The sequence below is a fragment of the Papilio polytes genome, unplaced genomic scaffold (genome assembly GCF_000836215.1).
Source record: "Papilio polytes unplaced genomic scaffold, Ppol_1.0 DF822067.1, whole genome shotgun sequence".
NCBI lineage: Eukaryota > Metazoa > Arthropoda > Insecta > Lepidoptera > Papilionidae > Papilio > Papilio polytes.
The window spans coordinates 3,872,287-3,893,420 of NW_013527137.1; the positions used below are offsets into that span (position 1 = coordinate 3,872,287).

Below are 21,134 nucleotides of genomic sequence, written 5' to 3' on the forward strand. Positions count from 1 at the left end.
TAGTGAATAATCCCGCATCTAAAAAAAGCAAGTAAACGATTTCTATTAGCTATGTCTTTGATTTTTAATTATAAATACAAAAGTGTATTAAAACCAGCAATACTTTTATATTTAAACAATTTATCCTATATATTTCTAAGTTACTTAGGATTAGAATACTTTTATTTTAGTACATAATTAAGTTTTTAGAACAACGCCATCTATCTAAAGACATGAAACACAGTTCAAATTGTACAGTAAGCTGTATAAAAATGTATTCGTTTACAAAACTTTAGAAACTGGTATAGTCCTTCGGTTTCAATTTTTTTTTTAAATGTATTCATCAACATCATGTCTTAGTGGACGGAAGCATAAAGACGGATTCGTGCATTTATGTTTCTGTAACCGCGTATACAAGTTTCTGAAACTTCCAAAAGTAATTACATTCATGTAGCTGACTGTACATACATATTGACCCAATCTACTTCAAGTGCTCTATATTAAATGAAACACGTAACAAATTCAGTATTATTTTATTTTACAAAAAAACATATCCAACTTCCTCACTAACAAAACAATACTCCCCGAATCAAATATAACCCCAGGTCTCTAAAATAGACATCACAGATAAAAATATAGACACAAAAAATATCATTTGCCACTAAATTTTGTTACCATCAAACATTTATAATTTTTAGTCTATACGATTATTTCAGCAGGTTTGTTTCGCAGGCGAGCGTTAAAATACAATAGTCGAAATTTAAAATTAATTAATTCTGCAGTTCTATTTGAATAAGCGTCATAACAATACAACCGTTTAAGGAAAGACCGTGTACAAACCAAACCTATAACAAATCCCTAATTGTAAGCAAACTCAAAACTTAATTCGAATCTTTCTTTAATGTTAATGATCTCTGGAAATAGAATGGTTTGTGCTTGGAAATGACAGCTTTTTCTTTAAAAGCATATAACTGTTAATTCAATCTTTATTTAGTTCGATTATTCACCACCGCTGCCATTAGCGTTATAATGGCGAAAATCAAAGACATAAAAATCCATGTCTGATAGCCTATCCATTTATAGAGATGGTGGTAGTGTAAATTTAGTAATCGTAATTAAAGGTTATGAATTAACAAAATAGACTACATTACTGTGGATTTAGATTATCAAGACACTTATATGGATACATGTTGTTGTCTTTGTTGTTTACATAAAGAATGAGAGAGACGACAGTTATCGAAACCCAAGTTGTTCGCAGCTAGTGACTCTACGTTTGGTTTGAACACCGTCTAAGCAGTTTTACGTAAAACAAACATTAATACATTTAACAATAACGATTACAATACAATCATACTTAAAATTACTTCTAGGAACCGAGTTAGCTAGACGTAAACAAAAACAAAACAGACCCAATGTTCTTCGACCAAAAACTTGTGTATTACAATAATTGCATTTTGATATTATATAATGCAGTTTTATGATATGTGCCAATAACACTAATGTGCGGTTTATTTTATTGGAAAAACAACCATTTGTAACGTAACGTAAATTAAGTCCGGATATACAATAATATGAAAAAAAATTATAACTAAAATTATGTAAAAGTTGACGAAATCTGTATACCATTAACATAAAAAATCCTTTTAATATTAGTTGTTATTTTTAAATTAATTTCGTTTAATTATTATGAACAGCATTTATGTAACTTTTCAAAACATATATGAATAAAGATTAAACTTAAACATAATTGTATAAAATATGTAATTGAATATTCAAAGAAATGTAAATAATTAAAAAAAAATTGTGTACTCGAGTTTCTTTTAACATTAAGAAAATTAATAATTAGGTATAATTGATACACAATAACGAATAAATACGGATATGTACATATTATTTTTTATAATATTAAAGATACATTTACAACACGAAATTGAATACGGACTCGACAACATCTAAACAGTAGCAATGGCTTTGTGTACTTATTGTATATGAGTAAATAGTTTATTTACACAGAACAATTATATTTACAATATGCAAATTTAATTTTATATTGGTATTTAAAAATGATTTGTAAGCAAGATATTAAATTAGAAGTCTCAGGATCTACAATCACATAATACTTTTTTTTTTTATTTTTAGAAAAAGATATAAGTTAACAAGGGCCATAACATGTAATGGTTCAAAATAATCTATAGACAAGTGTAGCCGATTTATGCTGGGTTTCTGAAGTTTATTTATGTGTTATACCTAGCGGTTTATTAGTATTCACTTGACCTAAGTTTTAACGGAATAAAACTCATGTTACGTAGTTTGAATACGCGTTTTATGAAGTTATCGACCCAGTAACACTAACGAATGGTTAAACGTAGTTGGGAAACCGGCCATTAAACAAATAACAATATTATTAATGAAAAATGATACGTTGGTTTATTATATTAAATAATATAAAACAATACGGCGTTTTTGGTATGGCTTAATACGACTTCCTTAGACTACAACATTTTCTGAAAGTATATTGAACAAGATTTAGATATTCGATATATTTATTTAAATAAATTTGATCATATTACCATATTAAAGTTAAAACATGTAAGTATATTATCATTTTAACTAATACTGTTAACGCTGTAAGCTTGAGCAAAGAATTATAAATGGCATGTATATCTACATTGAATACTGATTATTTACGTATGTTATATTAAAACTAACGGGTCAATAAAAATGTACCGGACTGATATCTTTATGACATTCCTCTGAAAATACGAATTTTACACCTTACTTGACATAATATTGCAGAAGGTCAAGCCTGCTACAGGTGCTCAGTTCAGACAGTTTTATCTAGAAATTAGGAGTGCTCGCTCACCTTTGACTGAACTATCGCACAACTGTATAGTCTTGCTTTGATCCCTGTGAGCTTATATGGTGCGCACACTACTCGATTTTAAGTTGTACTAAACAGTTGAATGACCTGTGAAACAATAGACAATCGACAGTTGCACAACAATTGTGCGATAGTTTAGCTCGATTTAACTGTTTAGAGCAATAACATTTTTTTTTCTACAAATACAGTGTGTCCCAGCCTTAGCTAATAAACGCTAAAGACATAACTCTTGTCAGTTGGGGTAAATGTTTATAATATGGCGGTAATACATTGTAGCTTTTAAATGTCACTGGTACTAAGTGGTCCTCTTATTATGATGCAATAATAACTACAAGACAACTTCGAATTATTAGGGCAACTAGTTATGTTTTTAACGATATCTGAAGTGAACCTTAAAAACGTTCTAAAATCTCTTTTTTATACAGTTTTATGAAAGAAATATCAATATTTGGTATCTTGATGTTTTTAAATTAACAGATAGATAAAATGCGATTATAAAAGTGTTGAATAATAGAACTTCTATGCCATAATAAACTGATGCCATCTTACAATTTCTAAATGTTAAAATTTTACTTAAGTTTATTTCACATACAATAACGTTTTATTTGATACAATAAAATATTCAGATTGATAAATTATATATGATAGATTGATAAATAGTTGAAAGTTACTGAATTAATTTATTTTGTACAAGTAGTAAAGAGCATAGTTTTATTTAGTAATATTTGGATTGGACTTTGTATTGTATTTAACAAAACTGTACAGATAAATTTTAATGCAGATTTAATTACTTAGGACCACAGAGATTCAATATTGTCACGATATTACCAAAAAATTATCCATATTACCAAAGAATCGTATATTAGTATTGCGAAGCTCGAAATGGAGCTTGGATAAAAAAATCACAAATCACTATGCAAAGAAAGATCTTAAATCTTTTTTATGTTAATGTTAATTAATGAATAAATTGATATAAAATTTTCATTTTACTAAAATAAACAGAGTTAGTTAGTCTAACTGATCACATATCACCAGCAAAGGATTGATGGTCAAAAAGTTTGTAAAAAAACTCAACATGATTAACGGATGCTTAAAAAACAGTGCGAATCTCTTTCCATCGAATATCTGTGGTGACATTTAACGTGATAATATTTAACCTCCATGGTCGTATTTTAATATCTATGGTATAATGAGACCATTTTAAAATGTACTTGTAAATTTGTACAACGAGGGAGATGCAGCGGCGAAGTGTTCAGGCGGGGCACGTTCTTAAATATGCGTCTTTTTCAGCACTGACCCGCTTGAGGAGGTCGTCTGCCCAGCGGTGCGCCGTGCGGTCCACCGTCGACGGCACCGTCAGGCACTGCTGCCCGCCGTACTCACACGCCATCTGGAACATTCATTATTTTTATTAGTACACACTGTATACATATGTATTTAACCTACTCTAAAAAGAAGGAAGGTTCTAAAATCGTCCCAAATTATCTTTATTATGAAGTTAATAATAAGAAATTTAATTTAATTAAATTAAGTTTGGATGGAGATAAACCTAGTTTAGTCGATACTGTGCGAAATTTGTTGGCAAAGTATCCCGATGATACGGAGACAATAAATATGAATTTTTATCCAACCTTGCCTGCATATGAGTGCTTACAAATTTGAATAGCATTAGAAAATCAGAATTGTGGCTTCGAATTAATATAAATGAATTTGTGTTACCCGGTAGTGATGCAGCAGGGCGCGGTCAGTGGGCACGCCGACGGAGCTGGCGCCGGGCGCGAGCTCCCACACAAAGTGGTTGCCGAGCTCCACGGCGTCGCGCGGCCGCAGCGCGTATTTGCTGCGGTTCTTGACCGCGTGCGGCGCGGCCCAGCGGCGCGTCTTGCGCGACGTCAACAAAGGCGCCGGGGCTTCGGCGTCGTCCTGTATGAAACACATTCATATTGCAGAACAATAAGCTGCATACTGCACACAATGTTTGGTAAGCGGGAATCCGGTAATTTTATCTTTGAGAGCTTTACTTACAGACCAAAGATAAAATCTACCGAAGTACGCATCTCTTTACAGTGTAGATGCTCAATATTTATAGCCACATAATTCAAATTTCCGACGTGAAATATAGGATGCTGTCACTAGTCGGATTTGATGTGTAATAGTGTTGAAGTGTGAAAGTCAATAGCTTGGAATATCAATCACATTTATCAATTTGTTGAAATAGATTTACAAACCTCCCAACCCAAGTAGAAGAACGCGTTCCTAAAGAGGAAGGCGGATGGGGCCTTAGAAGGCGGGTTGTACGCGGCTCGCAGCGCAGTCAATAGCGCGGACAGCGTGCGCTCGCGCCGTGGCAGCACCGCCTCGTCCACATCGATGACTAGCAGCCAGCCCGCAGCCGACATCGACCGGTACAGGCAGTCGTTGAACGCCGCGAACTGGCCCTCCGTCCTGCAAATATTTACATGCATGCTTTAGCTTATTTTAGAAGCAAGATGGCAACGATTACTTAAGGTTGGTAATCAGTTTCAAATGTTAACTCTATCTCTTGCCAAGGAGAAAATATGTTTACATTTGATAAAAATTGAAGAAACCACAGAAGAACACTAAGAGTAATTCCTAGACATTAACCGATTTCACGAAGCTAGTGTCATCAAATTACCTTATTTCAACTTTGGATACAATAGGAAGCTTCCAAGGCAGCAGAGTGACGAGACCCTGCTTGCGGTAGTGCTCTATGAGGCAGGAGACGGGCGCACTCAGGGACTCGTTGTACATGTAGAAGTGGCTGACGCCCAGCAGACGGTTCAGCTCGAACCACTCCAGCAGCCAGTCGGCGCGCGCATAGGAAAAGTGGAACGGCTTCACACACACGTGCAGGGTTTCCTGATCAGTGAAAATTTTAAAAGAATTACAATTGATAACAAATGTGTAACAGATTTATTTAGCACTTTATGTTCCATTACATTAGGAGCCGGCGCACACCTATGACTCTCACATAATTGTGCAATTGTCGGTTGTTTCGCAGCCCATTCAACAGTTTAATTACACAATTAAAAACCAGTAATATTCGCTCTTCCAAATAAGGTCATAGGAATCAAAGTGAGACTAAACAGTTTTGCGATAGTTTTGTCATAGTGGTGCGTACGCTTTTATACTCATTAAAATATGAATTTACCTCGATGCCCTGCCTAGGATTAGTGTCGAGCACAATGAGTTGATTGGTTGGCGGGCGATGCTGCGCCGTGCTGGCCAGTACAGACAGCGAGGCGCCCACCGTCTCCTGCGGCTTCACTCCCGTCTCCCGCAGTAGGCACAGCACATACGTCGCACTGTACTTCAAATTCCAGTTCTCTCGAATTGGCTGGAATGACAATTTGTATGAATAAATTACTTGCTTATTGAATTTCGATACTACCGTACATGTACTATGTATGTATGAGTTACGTGCGACAGACAGTATTATCAGAATAGAGAAGTATGTCAATTCACACAATTTCCACTGACTGTACTCGTATAATGTTCAGTGTGAAAGATGCTATAAAATCCTTGCGGCTTCAACAAACTCGCTACTGCGTTAAACTTTGTTCATCCTTTGTTTGAATGTAGAACCATAAAATTTAAATGCAACATTAGAGACGACAAAGTATTTTTAGTTTCAATAATTTTTAAAACATTCTTAAAAAAATGTACTTTTTGTAAGAATGTTTAACTACAGCAATAACAAGAGAATATTAATAGAGTAAATAGATTATTGTATTCTAGATTTCTGTTAGGATAGTAATAAATGTTGCAATTTTTTATGTTTTCACGATTTAGAAATGTAGTCTATACTAATCTCTATCTCTAGTAATATTATAAAGATTTGGATTTTTGGATGTTTGTATGTAGGTATTGAATTCAAAAACTACTGGACCGATTTCAAAAATTCTTGCACCATTAAGCTATGTAATGAGTAATATAGACTGTGTTTTTACTAATTTTATTTAATTTCACGCGGACGAAGCTGCGAGCAACAGCTAGTCAAATATAAAGTTATTTTGCTACCATTCTTTGAATTACCCACAGAAGGACAATATTTTAACTTTGTACCTTCACTCTAGCCTTGAGTGTGAGAGTCCTATTGTCCGGCAACCAGAGGCGGCAGATAACAGGGTCGGCACCGCGAGTCCTCGTCGCCGCTATCACTCGCACGGCTGCCAGAGTTCGTCGCTCCACGTACGCTGAATACACGTAGAATCTAAACCTGAAACAATTTTAACACTGTTAATATAAAACAATCAAAAATGACTTTAAGAGCATAAGATAAACGATTTGTTTTTTTTTTTTACCGACTGCCCAAAAGAAGGAAGTACTCAATTATTCTGTATATATATTTTTATGTGTGTTACGGTATATCTCCGCCCTGATTCACCGATTTTGAAAATTCTGTTTTTTTTTTTTGTACAAGTACTTTATCAGGGGAAAATAAACTTATACGCAAAAGTAAAACTTTATATTAATTACGTAGTAATTCCAAGATATTCTTGCTTGTAGTAACAGACATCAATCTTACACGCTTATAAGGCAATTACACAGTTTGTGCACATTCACGTGAGGTAATGGAACATCTAAAAAAGGCTTGCCCTTTTAGTAATTTATAAACGAACGTAAGTAATATTACAAAAATAAATAGGCGTTTGAGATACGTTGATAACAGCTTATTTTATTTTAGTAATAAAAGTTCCTTACGGAAACTTCGATTCAAACAGTTTTACATAAAAAAACAGAGTATAATAGGACAATAAAATGCCGTATAAAAATATTTACTCTTATATTAAAATGAAAAAATGCTATTACAATAAATATTTCTTTCGTATTAAAACAACGTGAGAAATAAAACTAAAATTGTCGAGCATTTAATACTAAACACAAATACGCCGGACTAACACTGTCGTACAATAAAAAAACAGGTCGTTTAAGCAAAGTTTTATTTATTTGGATACTACAAAAGCTCTACTGTACTTTAAAACATACCATTGAGCTTTATTCAAACCGAAAGCTTAAGTACAGTTTATGTATTAGTTTGAATTTATTAATGTTGGAGTTAAGGATATCTAAAAAATTTCGCTCATAATTAATCACCAGATGAACTGAGACAACATTTATTTAACCTAGTCGTGATTTCTATGAGTTTTAAAAAAATATCGGTTACTCGTTCAAACCCAGAAAGTTTTAATATATTATTATCAATATAATTAGCAAGCATTAATTATCATCATCACTTTATTTGCCCACTATAGGATCTATGCCTACCTCAATATCTTCCAAAGAATGCAAGTGAGCTTCAATCTATATCTATACTTCTATACTTATCTAATAAACCGTAAACACACACTTCGTGGATCCTGTGCTACGTCAGCAATCACATCATATTTTTGAATCATTCTCTCTTAAATAAAAAAAACGTCACGGTTTAGGACATACATTTTCACGCTATTACACTTAACAGTAAATAAATTGTAAAAACACCTTGATGTGGGAAAGGCACCTTAAACTACAAGCTGCCAACAAAAAGGAAGCAATGTTACAATGGTTTTCATTTGAGCATTTGAATTTGACAAAGGTAAACAATAAAATAGTTGTTATAATTTCATGCAGATGAAGCCGCACGGGAACAGCTAGTGTTCATAATAAAGCATAAAACGCAACATGAAGTTTTTGAAACAACTCATAATCCAGAAATTAAATGTGAAAACATCTGTATAATCTGCGTCTAATCCTTACAAGACGATAATTTTTTCCATTTACCTTCCCGAAAGAAATAAACCAAAAAAGCTTTTTCCCAGACCGTGATTAAATTTCCACGAAGCCGGCTTGCCAGCAACTTCGCGTATGTTTTGTCTTTGTTTTAGAGCATAAAAAAGTTATAAAATGGTTTTGCATAACCCAGAAAAATTGTATTATAAGGCAAGACATATTGCACTAAGTTTATATATTTTTTTTACATAGTGGCAACTTAATTATTACTTTACTTAATTATATATATATTTTTTTATAACACAAGGTGGCAAACGAGCAAGCGGCCACCTGAAACCGCCAAAATGGCGAAGCGACCGCTGCCCATAGACATCCGCAATTGCAGATGCGTTGCCTACCCTTATACGACGGAGGAGGAGACGCACATAAAGAGAATATTTCCCCTTCCTATGCATCTCCTCCACCGTCAAATCCACTTCCTCTTCCCAACCTCTCCTTCAAAGAAAAGGGTGGTAAAGAGAAAGGGACTTAAATTAGACCTCCGGCACCACACTCATCTGACGAAACACGGAATTGCTTCCATTTCACGCCTGTCTTTTGTGTGGTCGTGGTATTACAGGTGCGTGCCGGCCCATTCGTGCTAAGATGTTAAAGCGGGCACTACCACTGTAAAACTTTACGTTTACTTAATTATAACTTGACTTCTTTCATATCTGTTAGCAATTCAATCCAGGTTATTAACATCGAGAATCAATACGAAATGATTTTTTCAATGTAATCGAGATTGAAGTTATAATTAAGCTCTTCATCGCAAATAAATAGGACGGCATTTATTATTTTACTCGGAATGACATTAACTTTTAATCAAATTGAAGCCGTGATAATTAATTCCGTAACAGCCGGGGACATTGTCCATTTTACAATTAATGCAATTTTATTTGGGTTTCTAAAGTTTCTATTTATTTTATCATTGCCTAGCTATCTTGGTGTTGGTTAACCTAAACTTCTAAGGAGTTAAACGTAGCTCGTAACGTCATTTTAAGAATTTATCGAACAATAACACTAACGAATGGTTAAAATTAAGTCGGAAACCGCCCATTAAACAAATTTTAATATACTCAGTGTATTCAGTTATTCTAATAAATTCAGTTTACCAGTCACAGTGCTTTGGTTCCTTTTTTTTAGGTGGGCAGCAGATACTATTTTTTTTTTCTGTGAGGATAGATGTAACATTTTTTCCTAAAAGTAACATAAAGAAATACACAAAACATCTATTATAAAATCGTTACAAAGAAAACAGTCGTTTGACTGGTTTTTCAAATTAAAACTCTCAGAAGTTCTTTGTTTCGAACTGGTCTTTGTTTTGGAATCATTTTCGTTCTTTGTGTACGCAGCTACCATTTGTTTCCTTTTAACACAGCTTCTTTCTAAATTCGACGACTGTTGAATCCCAGTTTGTTCATTTTAAAACTTATAATTGTATATTTTTACCACTAAAATACCATAACAAAATCCATTGCATTACAGCGCATGTCCAATGAAGTAATTACTACAGAAAAATTGGCCGTCACTCAAAAAGGAAATATATGTTGATAATTCATTTATAAGAAATCACGTTTCGCAAAATATTCGATAATGTAAGCTCATGATTACTATCAAAAACAATTTTTGAATTATTGAAATGTTTGAACATCAACAGTTCTTTGAAACAAGTCGAAGCTTTTAATTAGTTTGAATTTTTCACTGAATTGCTGATCAAAAGTAACAAAAATTGCACTGAAATATTCGTTTGAAAACTTTAAAAATGCGAACACGTTTAAATGTTCCATTTAGTTTACATTCGACAGCAAATAACTATGACGTAATGATTTTAAATTTGTTTTATTTTTTCGTATAACAAAAAACTGTAAAGAAAACTTACGTATATAAATAAAGACATATTTACTACTTCGTAATAACATTCCAATTATTCAAGCATAAAACCGATTCAAATGGAATTGACTAGTTAACGGATATTAATCCCATTTCCGCTATCCTACACAATATTTCGACAAAATCAACAGCTATACAATTTCCCTATGAATTTCTTACATGAATATTGAGCAATTTTACGGTTTGTGCACAATAACGAGCGGATATGAAGCCTCTTATAGTCCCCGCTGACTCGCGAAACGCCGCCGGAAATGGAAAGTCGAATGACATCGACAAGCGACTAAGCTATCGCTTATTTACTAAACATGTTTCTGGAAAAATTGCCAGTAAATATTACAATCATTGACAAGTTGTATTATTAAAAATACGCTGTGTATCTATGGTTTACTCTATGTTATTAATACAACAGTGTAATCATAATCATCAATATTGACACATTATGTACTACTATTCTTTACAATTTATCAGCCTGTTATAACCTTATTATCTTTCACACAATCCATCTGTACTTTCTTCGATCATCCTTGTCCATCTTAATCTCGAAGTAAAAATGTTACAGATACATGTTCTCAGTATCAAATTAATAATACCTATAAAGTTTGAATTACTTGTCGAGTGTAAGTCTAACTGGTCGACAACGTTCGTTACACCACACACTGGACAGTTTCAAAATTAGAAGATTACGACTGGTAACTTCGCTCTCAACAAACTTACTAGAGTCCAGGGACTAAACCTTGTTTCGGAAGTACGTTTGTACAGCAATAGAGATAGAATTAAAGTTTGTTACAATAAAGATTGTTATTAGCGAAAAGAAACACATAACAAAGAATAGAGCAAGAACAAAATCAGAGTGGCATTTTGAATAGATCATGTAGATATGGGTATGTATCATGTAGATATGGGTTGTATTACCTATGATTTTTTTCTTATGACTTTGGTTATAAAGTGATTGAGATAGTACGAGTATATGAAACAAAGTTTCGAGGACTCTTAAACCTTTTACTTGAGAGTGTACTTATCCCTATCCTATCGTTACCTTTAAGTATCTTTTATTACACCTAATAATGTAAATACACAAAGTCTTATAAAAGATAATTGATAAAACTCACAGTGTGTAATATGCACGTTTATGTTTGCTAGTACAAAGGTTTCTCAGCACATTTAGAGCTCGACTGTGGTGAGTAATAACGCAGCACGAAACAAATAAAGCGAGGTAATATGCACATTACAACCGCTAAAGCTGACTTAGTAAATTGTCTAGGAAATGCCAACAATACCTTAATATTACATGGCAACACCAAAATTCTATTCTGAATATTAACATTCCATTAATTTTCACAGGAATTTACTGTCGCAATTAGACATATTTAAGGGTAGTTAACAGTTGCTTAGTGAAGATATGTTATATCAATTAATGTATCGGAAATGAATGCATACTGAAAATAATAGTACAATAAAAATATGCAACTGCAAATATATATAAATCTTGATAAACTAAATGGCACGTACCAGTATAGGTCTTCCGCCTTCAGCCTTTTCACGACGGCGATTTCAAAGCGTTGGAAACCAGTTTAGTGTAAGCACATCTTATTGCTTTTTGATATCATATAGTTTTCGATTACAGATTGTCAAAACTTTATAAGCGCTGCCGCATTGAATATTAATAATAATTTAATACTGTTACTAAAATAAATCGCCATAATAAAGCCTGCAATGACAATGATTCAAGAATCTATAGAAAATTTTACTGTCAGCGATGTATTATTAATTATTCATTGTTGGTTAAGAATTTATAAGGAGTATGCTAAGCGGTCTGCACACACTTGATACCGTAGTTAAGCGTACAGTTGCCGTACCGCAATCTCATTAGATCAGTTTACAAACAATGCCTGCAACTATTTGCACTGCTCTAGAAACAATTTAATCTACGGACAATGTTTGTCTAGTTATTCAGGGCACTTTTTATAGCTCCTTTATAACTTAGTACAATATCTTAACAATGTTGCATATAAACGTACATAGGCAAGTTCTAGCATTATTTTTTAATATTAATGTAAAAATTACTAAAATAGTAATTCAAATTTAGCAAGATTTTATCCACAAATTTCACCATATTTAATGTTTAGTAGTTTCTGTAATTCTTTAACTATTTTCATTTTCATTTGCACTTGGAGCCGATTTTCACAGTATGACACTTTGAACATTGAAGCTTTACGTGTGCTTTATAAAAAACATTGGTTTATATGAAACATATCTATGAAGAGAAGATGATCATAATGACAAGAAAGTAACAATATGGATTGTGGATGGCAACAAAGTTAGAGAAATACTGAAGGATTAGAGGATACTGGAAGGATTGTGTGAAAGAGGATATGCGTAAGGCAAGAAGGAATTCAAATATTCAAACCAGAAGCAAATGTAAATTGAAATTATCAAAACCTAGAACAAACTATGGTCAAAACACTATAACATTTGCGGGAGTACAGTTATATAATACTTTACCTAAAGTTATCAGAGACGAAAATAAAATGTCGTTATTAAAAATTAAATTAAAAAAAATTGTAAAGAAAATAAAATCCTAATGTAAATGATAATAAACTAGACTACTGATGTAAATTGTAAATGTAAAAAAAAAAATGTTTCTCGTTAAGCGAATTGTATATTCTGAGAGAAATAAATATCTTAAACCACAATATGACGACAAATAAAGATGTATGGAAGTACACAATATCCCTTCCGAGGCTCAGGAGTACCACTATCTCAAGGATAGATGATTGATTCATCTGAAAAGTTGCAGTACACATACCTGGCCTCTATTTCAAGCCTCATGTATGTTAAGTTTATACGCAAAGGTAGCGTTGGTAAAAATAAAAATATAAGGCAACATAATTAGCCCGCGCCGGCTCTGAGCTTCTCATTAAGTTTCGCAAACAATCCGTGATGCGCCCCACTTTTTAACGGTTCACTAGCCAAGGGAATATGCAATATTTCAGTGCTTTTCGAGAACTGTCTCAATAAATACGTGAATATTTTTACATTTTATATCTCGAGTACTTGAGTTACAGTATAAATTATTCACACGATGACTGAGAGATTGCGTAACATAACACTGTGTTTTTTATTCATGTAACATTATTATATTGATTGTAAAAACTCATTTCGTAGAATATGTATCTGGCAGTTTCAACCACAAATATTTAGTTAAAAGACTTGTTGAGGTATTAACAGAATACGAAAAAAAAAAAAAAAAAACAGATAAAAACATATACTGTCTACTGTTGTTACTGTTGTTGTTGTTGTTATTTTTCTATGTATGTCGTGTAAACCTATAATTAGGACAAATTATCTGCATGTTACTTATTGTATTGTGTAAAAATGTATGTGTTATAATTTTGTCCTGTTGGTTTATCTTAATAAATAAATAAAATAAATAAATAAAATACGAGTACAAATATACGTATATGTATACATTCTATATGTATTTTAATATCTTTGTAAAGGTAACAAAAACCATACATTATTGATAAATTTATATTTCTCACAATCTGATTGAATTAACACTTCACTGGCTTCTCCTTTCAAACAGTATACAATACTTCCAACGTCCAAAATCTCGTGTACAAAGGGAGACATAATATATTTACATAAGTTTCTGACACGACCCAAAAGCTTGTCTTTTATTACTTTTTGTACGTATAATGTTTCATTATAAGTTAATACAAACCCTCTGGTGTTAAAATAAAAAATAAAAAATTTTAAAATCGTTTAACTTTCCGAAAATATATTTAAAATTAGTTATACCATTTCCATACACGTTACCTACTTATATATCACGTTTATACTAAAACTGTCGAAACATGCGCTGAGCTAATTTAATAACTCCGTTATTAGCTTTATTGTTGCAAATTAGGATGTAACCCTAATTGCTAACTAGTTAATTGCACATTGTCAAGTTTGCGGCTAGCGCATTATTCTCCTAACTAAAACTAAACGATATTATCGGAATAGCTAACTTATGTCGTATATAAAATTATACATAGTTATTGTAACATCCAATCCATTAAATTAATTACGGTGCAATTTTCCAGTTCAATGAAATTTCATTTGATGGAAAATCGCTGCTCATCTTTCCTTATTACATTGATTTATTTGAAAACTATATTAAATGAGAACATTATATGCCAATATGAACGTTATATGTCAGCATTCTTCAATATTGTTGGTTTAAAATGTGTTAAATTCACCTTAAACTAAGAGAAGATCAGAAACTTGGGATTCGTAACTTAATAAATTTTATTAATTTGATTAAAATAATTAATTTAATTAACTGAATCAAATTTACATTTTATTCTATCTATACTATTATAATAAAGCGTAAACACACACTTCTTTGTTGCCTAAGATGTCAGCAATTACAGCATATTTTTAAATAATTATTTTTTTAATAAAAAGCCCTACACTTACGTCACGCTTTAGGCTATATATTTTAACATAATTAAACTTAGGGGTAAATATTTTGGATAAAAACCCTAATGTGGGAAAGAGATCATAAGTTGCTGCCAACATCAAGGAAGCAAGGTTGTCATCATGTCATGTCATTTTGACATTTGTAATTGATAATTTGACAAATGTAAACTATGAAATAAAATTTTTCATAATTTATGCGGATAAAATTGCACGAGAACAGCTAGTAAAATATACAAAAAATCTTCATTTCATAGTGAAAAGTGAAGTTTTGCTTAATAAAATACAAAATATAGTGTATATAGTATTCATAAAGAATTCATACACACTTCTGCCGCGAGCGGAATATTTTCTCGTTCTTAACATTAATGTAACACGTTATTGTACTTAATATCCGGTTGCCGACGTTCCACAAATACAAGAACTTCCTCAGTATGTAGAAACTTACACAAACGTTGTATATGTACATTAAATTGTATACAAATGTATATAACACTTGTATATAAACATTTTCTTTAGGAGCATTACCACACGGTATAAATTAATGACTGAATTTTAGATAATAATTTTTTACAGATTAAAAAATGTTTAACAAGCAGTCAAGAGGTTCAGTCATATGATACTATTATACAGTTTTACTATTATTACGTCTAAAAATACAAATTAATGAAGTAAACTACATAAAGTTCAACCTTTAAAGCAAGTTACGATAAAAAAAATGGCTGTTTCGTATAGTCTCGTTCTACTTAAATCCTTTCATAATAGCGATTTTCAGTTCGTTCGGAACCAGTTTAGTGGAAACGTATCCTATTACGTTGAAACAAAACAGATATTTATGTTGCCGATATAAAGTTATTGTATACTTCATTTTTATTTTATTTGCTACTTTTTGTTTTTGCCGTGCGTCTGTTGACGAAGTATAAAACGGGTGCTTTAGATATCGGGAGAGCACGTATCGAAAACAGTACGTGCTTAATTCCAGAATATTTCTGTATGTTACCGAACGATTGTAAACATTGTTTATCAATCGGTCTAGGCATATTATAAACTGTTAGTTATGTATGACCTGTAGCCTATTAGGGTAGACAGACTTTGAAGAGTTATATGACGAATTATATTTAAAAAGTAGGTTATTTTATATTTATCTATACTATTATAATAAAGCGTAAACACACACTTCTTTGTTGCCTAAGATCTCAGCAATTACAGTATATTTTTAAATATTTTTTTTTAAATAAAAAGCCCTACACTTACGTAATGCTTTAAGCTATATGTTTTCACGCCATTAAACTTAGGGGTAAATATTTTGGATTAAAACCCTTATGTGGGAAAGAGACCATAAGTTGCTGCCAACATCAAGAAAGAAAGATTGCTAAGGATTGTCATGTCATGTCATTTTGACATTTGGTATTGATAATTTGACAAATGCAAACAATGAAATAAAATTTTTATAATTTCACGCGGACTCATCCACACGCGAACTTCTAATTTTATAATATAAATGGCCATCTATATAGTTTAGCAGCAATATATGTTTTTATAAGCCCATTATTAGTTGATCTATTATCGTTTTAACAATGACTTGTATAGTATTTCATTTATACTGTTACATGACAGCCTTGTACCAAAATTATATCAAGATACAGGATGTTACAAACATGATCTGATAAAAATGATCATTCCATCGAGAACAAAGGATGAGCAGCGAAAAACACGCACCACAAAGTGAATAGCATATACATTTTCCGACATCGATCTTTATTGAAAAAAATATTACGAAAACAACACGTACGATGTTCTCCACATAAAGAACTTGGTAACATATTAAATTAAAATTTCGGTTTGCGGTATTATTTCGTACAAATATTGCGTGAATTTTGCGGCTTGCCATTTGTAACGTGTTGCTTTGAAATAACAAATGATTAATTCCACGTAATACACGTTGTAGGTAATAAAATATGTAAAGAACAATTGCAAAGTATATTGAAATAATTGTACAATTTATCGTAATGTTTATTTTTGTTTCTTTATAATTATGTTTCTCTTCGTATCTCGTTCTTTTATGTTTTTTGAACAATCGAATGATCGTCGGGTACAATTACAGTTTAGTTTTGTATGTTGTAGATGACTTTACCTATAAATAGTTTTCCAGTAATATCGAAGATATGTTTTTAGTTTAATACGTAATTCAAAAATTAAAGATGTCTCCCGTAAGACTAAGAAATAAGCCACAAGGGAAGAGTTTGTTAAGAGCCTCGCTGCGTAGAGGACTCTCGACGTAGGCCTAACGCCCCCTCTTCAAAGATAAAACTATGCTGCCACTATTTATCAATTATAAGTAACTTCTTAATAATCTCACTGATATGTATGTATTTAACTATCAAATAACACACGTTAAAAATTTGTATTTCTCAGGAAAATTTAAAACTAAGTCCTTCCGGTAATATTACTGCAAAAACATAAAATTCTCTCTTAGAATAAGAGCATCTTAAAAAGTACATTAAATTGACGCCTTTTCGTTTACTATTTGAATGAAATAACACGTAAAATTCTTTCTTTTTAAACGTCTTACCTGTCTCGTCTTTGACTCCCTCGAGATTATGTTCCAAGAAAATATTAAAGGCCGCAGTGAGATATCTCTGCTGGTATAACTTACAATTTGCTGGAATATTTAAGGGCCATTTTCTTAATATAACTAGTTTCTAATTTTTTTAATAACGATTTATACAAGCATCGTCAGAAACAAACAACTAATATTGATATATGTCGTCGGGTATTTACGTCACCATTTTTACTGATTGAAAACCATTTGAACGAACAATGTAAAAATATTTTACGTTACTTTACCCTACAATAACACTTCTATCTTCTATCTAAATTATTGTGGTACAACAAAACTAACAGAAAAGGCGTTTTATCGGAAAGTTAATGGGGCAAAGAGGGGATGTCCTTTGGGAAATTCGTTCTAAAGGACCGAATTGCGATTTTTCGTATCAGAACAAATATGCAAAGAGAACTAGTTCAGAGTAAATAGACACATTTATCTGTATCTTCTTTCCGTTCTAGAAAACGGAAGGAATTTCATACACGTTATTATTCCAAAACTTATGTTTCATTCAAATTTTGCTTTATTAGAGTTTTACTTCTCACCCACGTAATTTCCTTAATTGCAAAGCGTCTACATTCTATTGAAATACATTTATCACGTTTGAGCGCACTTGACGTAAAGGATATCACATTGCTTAATTTAGTGTGAACTAAAATCCATTTAGTGCTCAGAGCGTTCGTGGAATGCAAACGCACACTGCTCACTCTCTGTGACTGACTTTGACTGATGGAATTAACATAAACCGCTTATGAAACTCTGTTATTTACGTACAGGTATAATTTAAACTCAAACTACCCTCAGGATTGTGATTAGAAAACAATCTATTAATATTGCATTAAAACTTTACTAAATTAAAAATAATTTAGTAAACCAAGAGAATAAACTAAATAAAGTCTTGTTACTTATATTAATAAAAAACTCATCTTTGAAAAACCACAAATCGTTTCCGTTTAAGGATCAAATACTTAACTATTTCCTTCTTAAAATATCTTTTAAAACTATTCCGTGGAATATTACCATCTCGGAAACAAAGAAAATTTATCTCGCGGATGCCGGGGAGATTTCTTTTGAATGAAATATTAAAAGACTTCATTTGAAACCGCTATGATTACAAAGTGCATATTCTAAAGCTCAATGCAACGCCTTGGACGGAAGCTTCCGATGGATTTATTAATGTTTTATTTTTAAACGTATAATTTTCTAACGGGAATGTTAAAACTTTATTTCTATATGTATTTACTTTCAAACTTAACTACACTAAAGCTAATACTTACATGCAGCATTTTGAATATTGAGAACAATTTTAATAACATATTTTGCATATTTTAGGCTATTAATTCTACCTTGCTTCGTTTACTTACCGTGAAACTTTACATCGGATATCTCGAACATTGTTCAGGCTAAAGTTTTCGCGGTTATCCCAAAACCGACAGATTTTAGTATTGGAATAATTAAAAACTTTTAACTAACAAACTTGTGTACTCACATAATAGGCTACAACCGACGCAAATAAAGCATGTCTCTATTTAAAATTCATTTGAATAAATGGGAATAACAAGGACATAAAATTTGATGTTACACAAAAGTAGACTCAATATTGAAGTACTCTTTAAAAATAGCAACATTTCTTCGGGGATTACAAAAGTGATTTTCAATTGAAGGCGTCGCTAGAGAGCCGCGTCTTTGCGTCAGGCGCTTTTCACATTTCTAACCGCAATTTTATTTATGTTTACGTAAAGAGCAAACTCAAATGTATTTGAAAGCGCGAAGGTATTTCACTTGACAAATTCGAAAGCAGTTAAGGATTTAAAAGCTAAACACAGTTGTGTTACAGAACAAACCGTATTTTATTAAATAAAAAACCTTGCTCATACAATCTTAAAATCTGCTTTTCCTGTATTAAATTATGTAACTTTTAAATTATTTAAACTTTTGTGAGACATTATTATAACTATTAGGTATTTCACGGCTAATACTCACGTCTATTTTTCTAGTAGTGGCACCGACTAGTTTTGGACCCATCGGAGGTCGTCGAGGACGCGACCTCGAAACAACCCTAGTAACACTAGCCTTGAAGATTGACTACCGATGGGAGAACAATAGATGTGAGTAATAGCCGTTAAATAATTAGTGATGTAACTTTTATTCTTATTTGATTTTCAGTATACGTGTAAACAACAAAGAGTTGAAAACTGTCAGGTAAAATTAAACGAGACTACAACAATGACACTCACTGCTTGTTGCCCAATTAAGTGTTTAATTACAAAAGTTTTAAAGCGGGGAAACTGTTGTAACTTTAATTGCTAACACTGCGTGAACAATGTTACTTGAGAGACATTTGATGTTTCATTATGAACGCTAGATAAATTGAAAAGAGACGCGCTACAGACGGTGAATTAATTGGTTTAACGATGGCAGTCGAGGTGTAGAGCATGATAATTGATTGATGAAAGAGGCCCACTAATGTAGCAAGATAAAATTCCTAATAAATTTGTGATAGTGGCATTACTTATTACAAGTTTTTAGGCGTTAAAATAAATAGATATTTATAGGTGCGTACTGACTTTATATATTGTAGTGTTACGAGGTGTAACATTCGCATCGAATAGCTCGTTGTTCGCTGAGTTCTCCGTATCACTACATAATGACTGTACTATACATATAACATACTTGCTGCAACACCGAATAAGGTCATTGAAGCTAGAATATTTATCTAAGATATTTGGAAATTAGTTAACATATGTAAATATACTATGTTTATGTTATCGAATTAAGTAAACAGCGATTTGTATTTTTGATTTGAAAACGGGGAGTGGTGTGCCGAGGTGAGTGCTCTTCAAGCCATGAGCCTCTTGACTGAACCCTCGAAGTGCAGATTCAGTTCTTAATAGCAAAAGAATTTAAAATGATCCAGAATTTAAAAATAAACTAGATTTATTAATTATTTTTGCATTTTAAAAGTTTTATTACTTGATAAAAACTTTCATCTATATTTAACATACTATTATTATAAAGTGGAATGATTGTATTTTTATATTTTTGTATGTATTGAAATAACTCAAAAACTACTGTAGCGGTTCCATAAATTCTTTCACCATAAAAAGCTACTTTATCATTAAGTAACATGGGCTATGCTTTTTTACTATTTTTTAATGTCACGCGGGCGAAGTCGCGAGCAACAACTAATCTACAATAAACTTTCTTGTATTTGGTTTTGGTTATTTAGTAATTAGTTAATTTAAGAAAGATGACAATAGTCATATTTGATACAACTTAGTAAAACCCGAATAAATCAAAATATTTCGTAGAAGTCTACTGAATGTACATCATCATCATCATCCACTTGCCCTTATCCCTTTGGTGGGTCGGCACAGTATGTGCTGCTCTTCCATACATCTCTATCAGCCGTCATATCTGAGTCTACTCCTTTCTTAAGCATATCCTCTTTCACACAATCCATCAATACTTTCTTCAGTCTTCCTCTACCTTTGTAGCCATCCACATTCAATCTTAACACTTTCTGGTTTATGTCCCCAT

At 32.2% G+C, this 21,134-nt stretch overlaps 1 protein-coding gene across 2 annotated transcripts in view; it reads right to left on the reverse strand.

Moving 5' to 3' along the window:
* Positions 1–2,979: 2,979 nt before the first annotated feature.
* LOC106107480 overlaps positions 2,980–21,134 on the reverse strand; it is a 34,806-nt gene continuing 16,651 nt past the window's right edge. For both annotated transcript variants that reach the window (XM_013288345.1, XM_013288346.1), the window contains 6 exons: positions 6,947–7,100; positions 6,033–6,218; positions 5,517–5,740; positions 5,089–5,305; positions 4,580–4,783; positions 2,980–4,250 (listed from right to left, as the gene is read on the reverse strand). In XM_013288345.1, the coding sequence (XP_013143799.1) occupies positions 4,113–4,250; positions 4,580–4,783; positions 5,089–5,305; positions 5,517–5,740; positions 6,033–6,218; positions 6,947–7,100 (1,123 nt within the window). In that variant the 3' untranslated portion in view covers positions 2,980–4,112. The remainder of the gene's footprint in view (positions 4,251–4,579; positions 4,784–5,088; positions 5,306–5,516; positions 5,741–6,032; positions 6,219–6,946; positions 7,101–21,134) is intronic.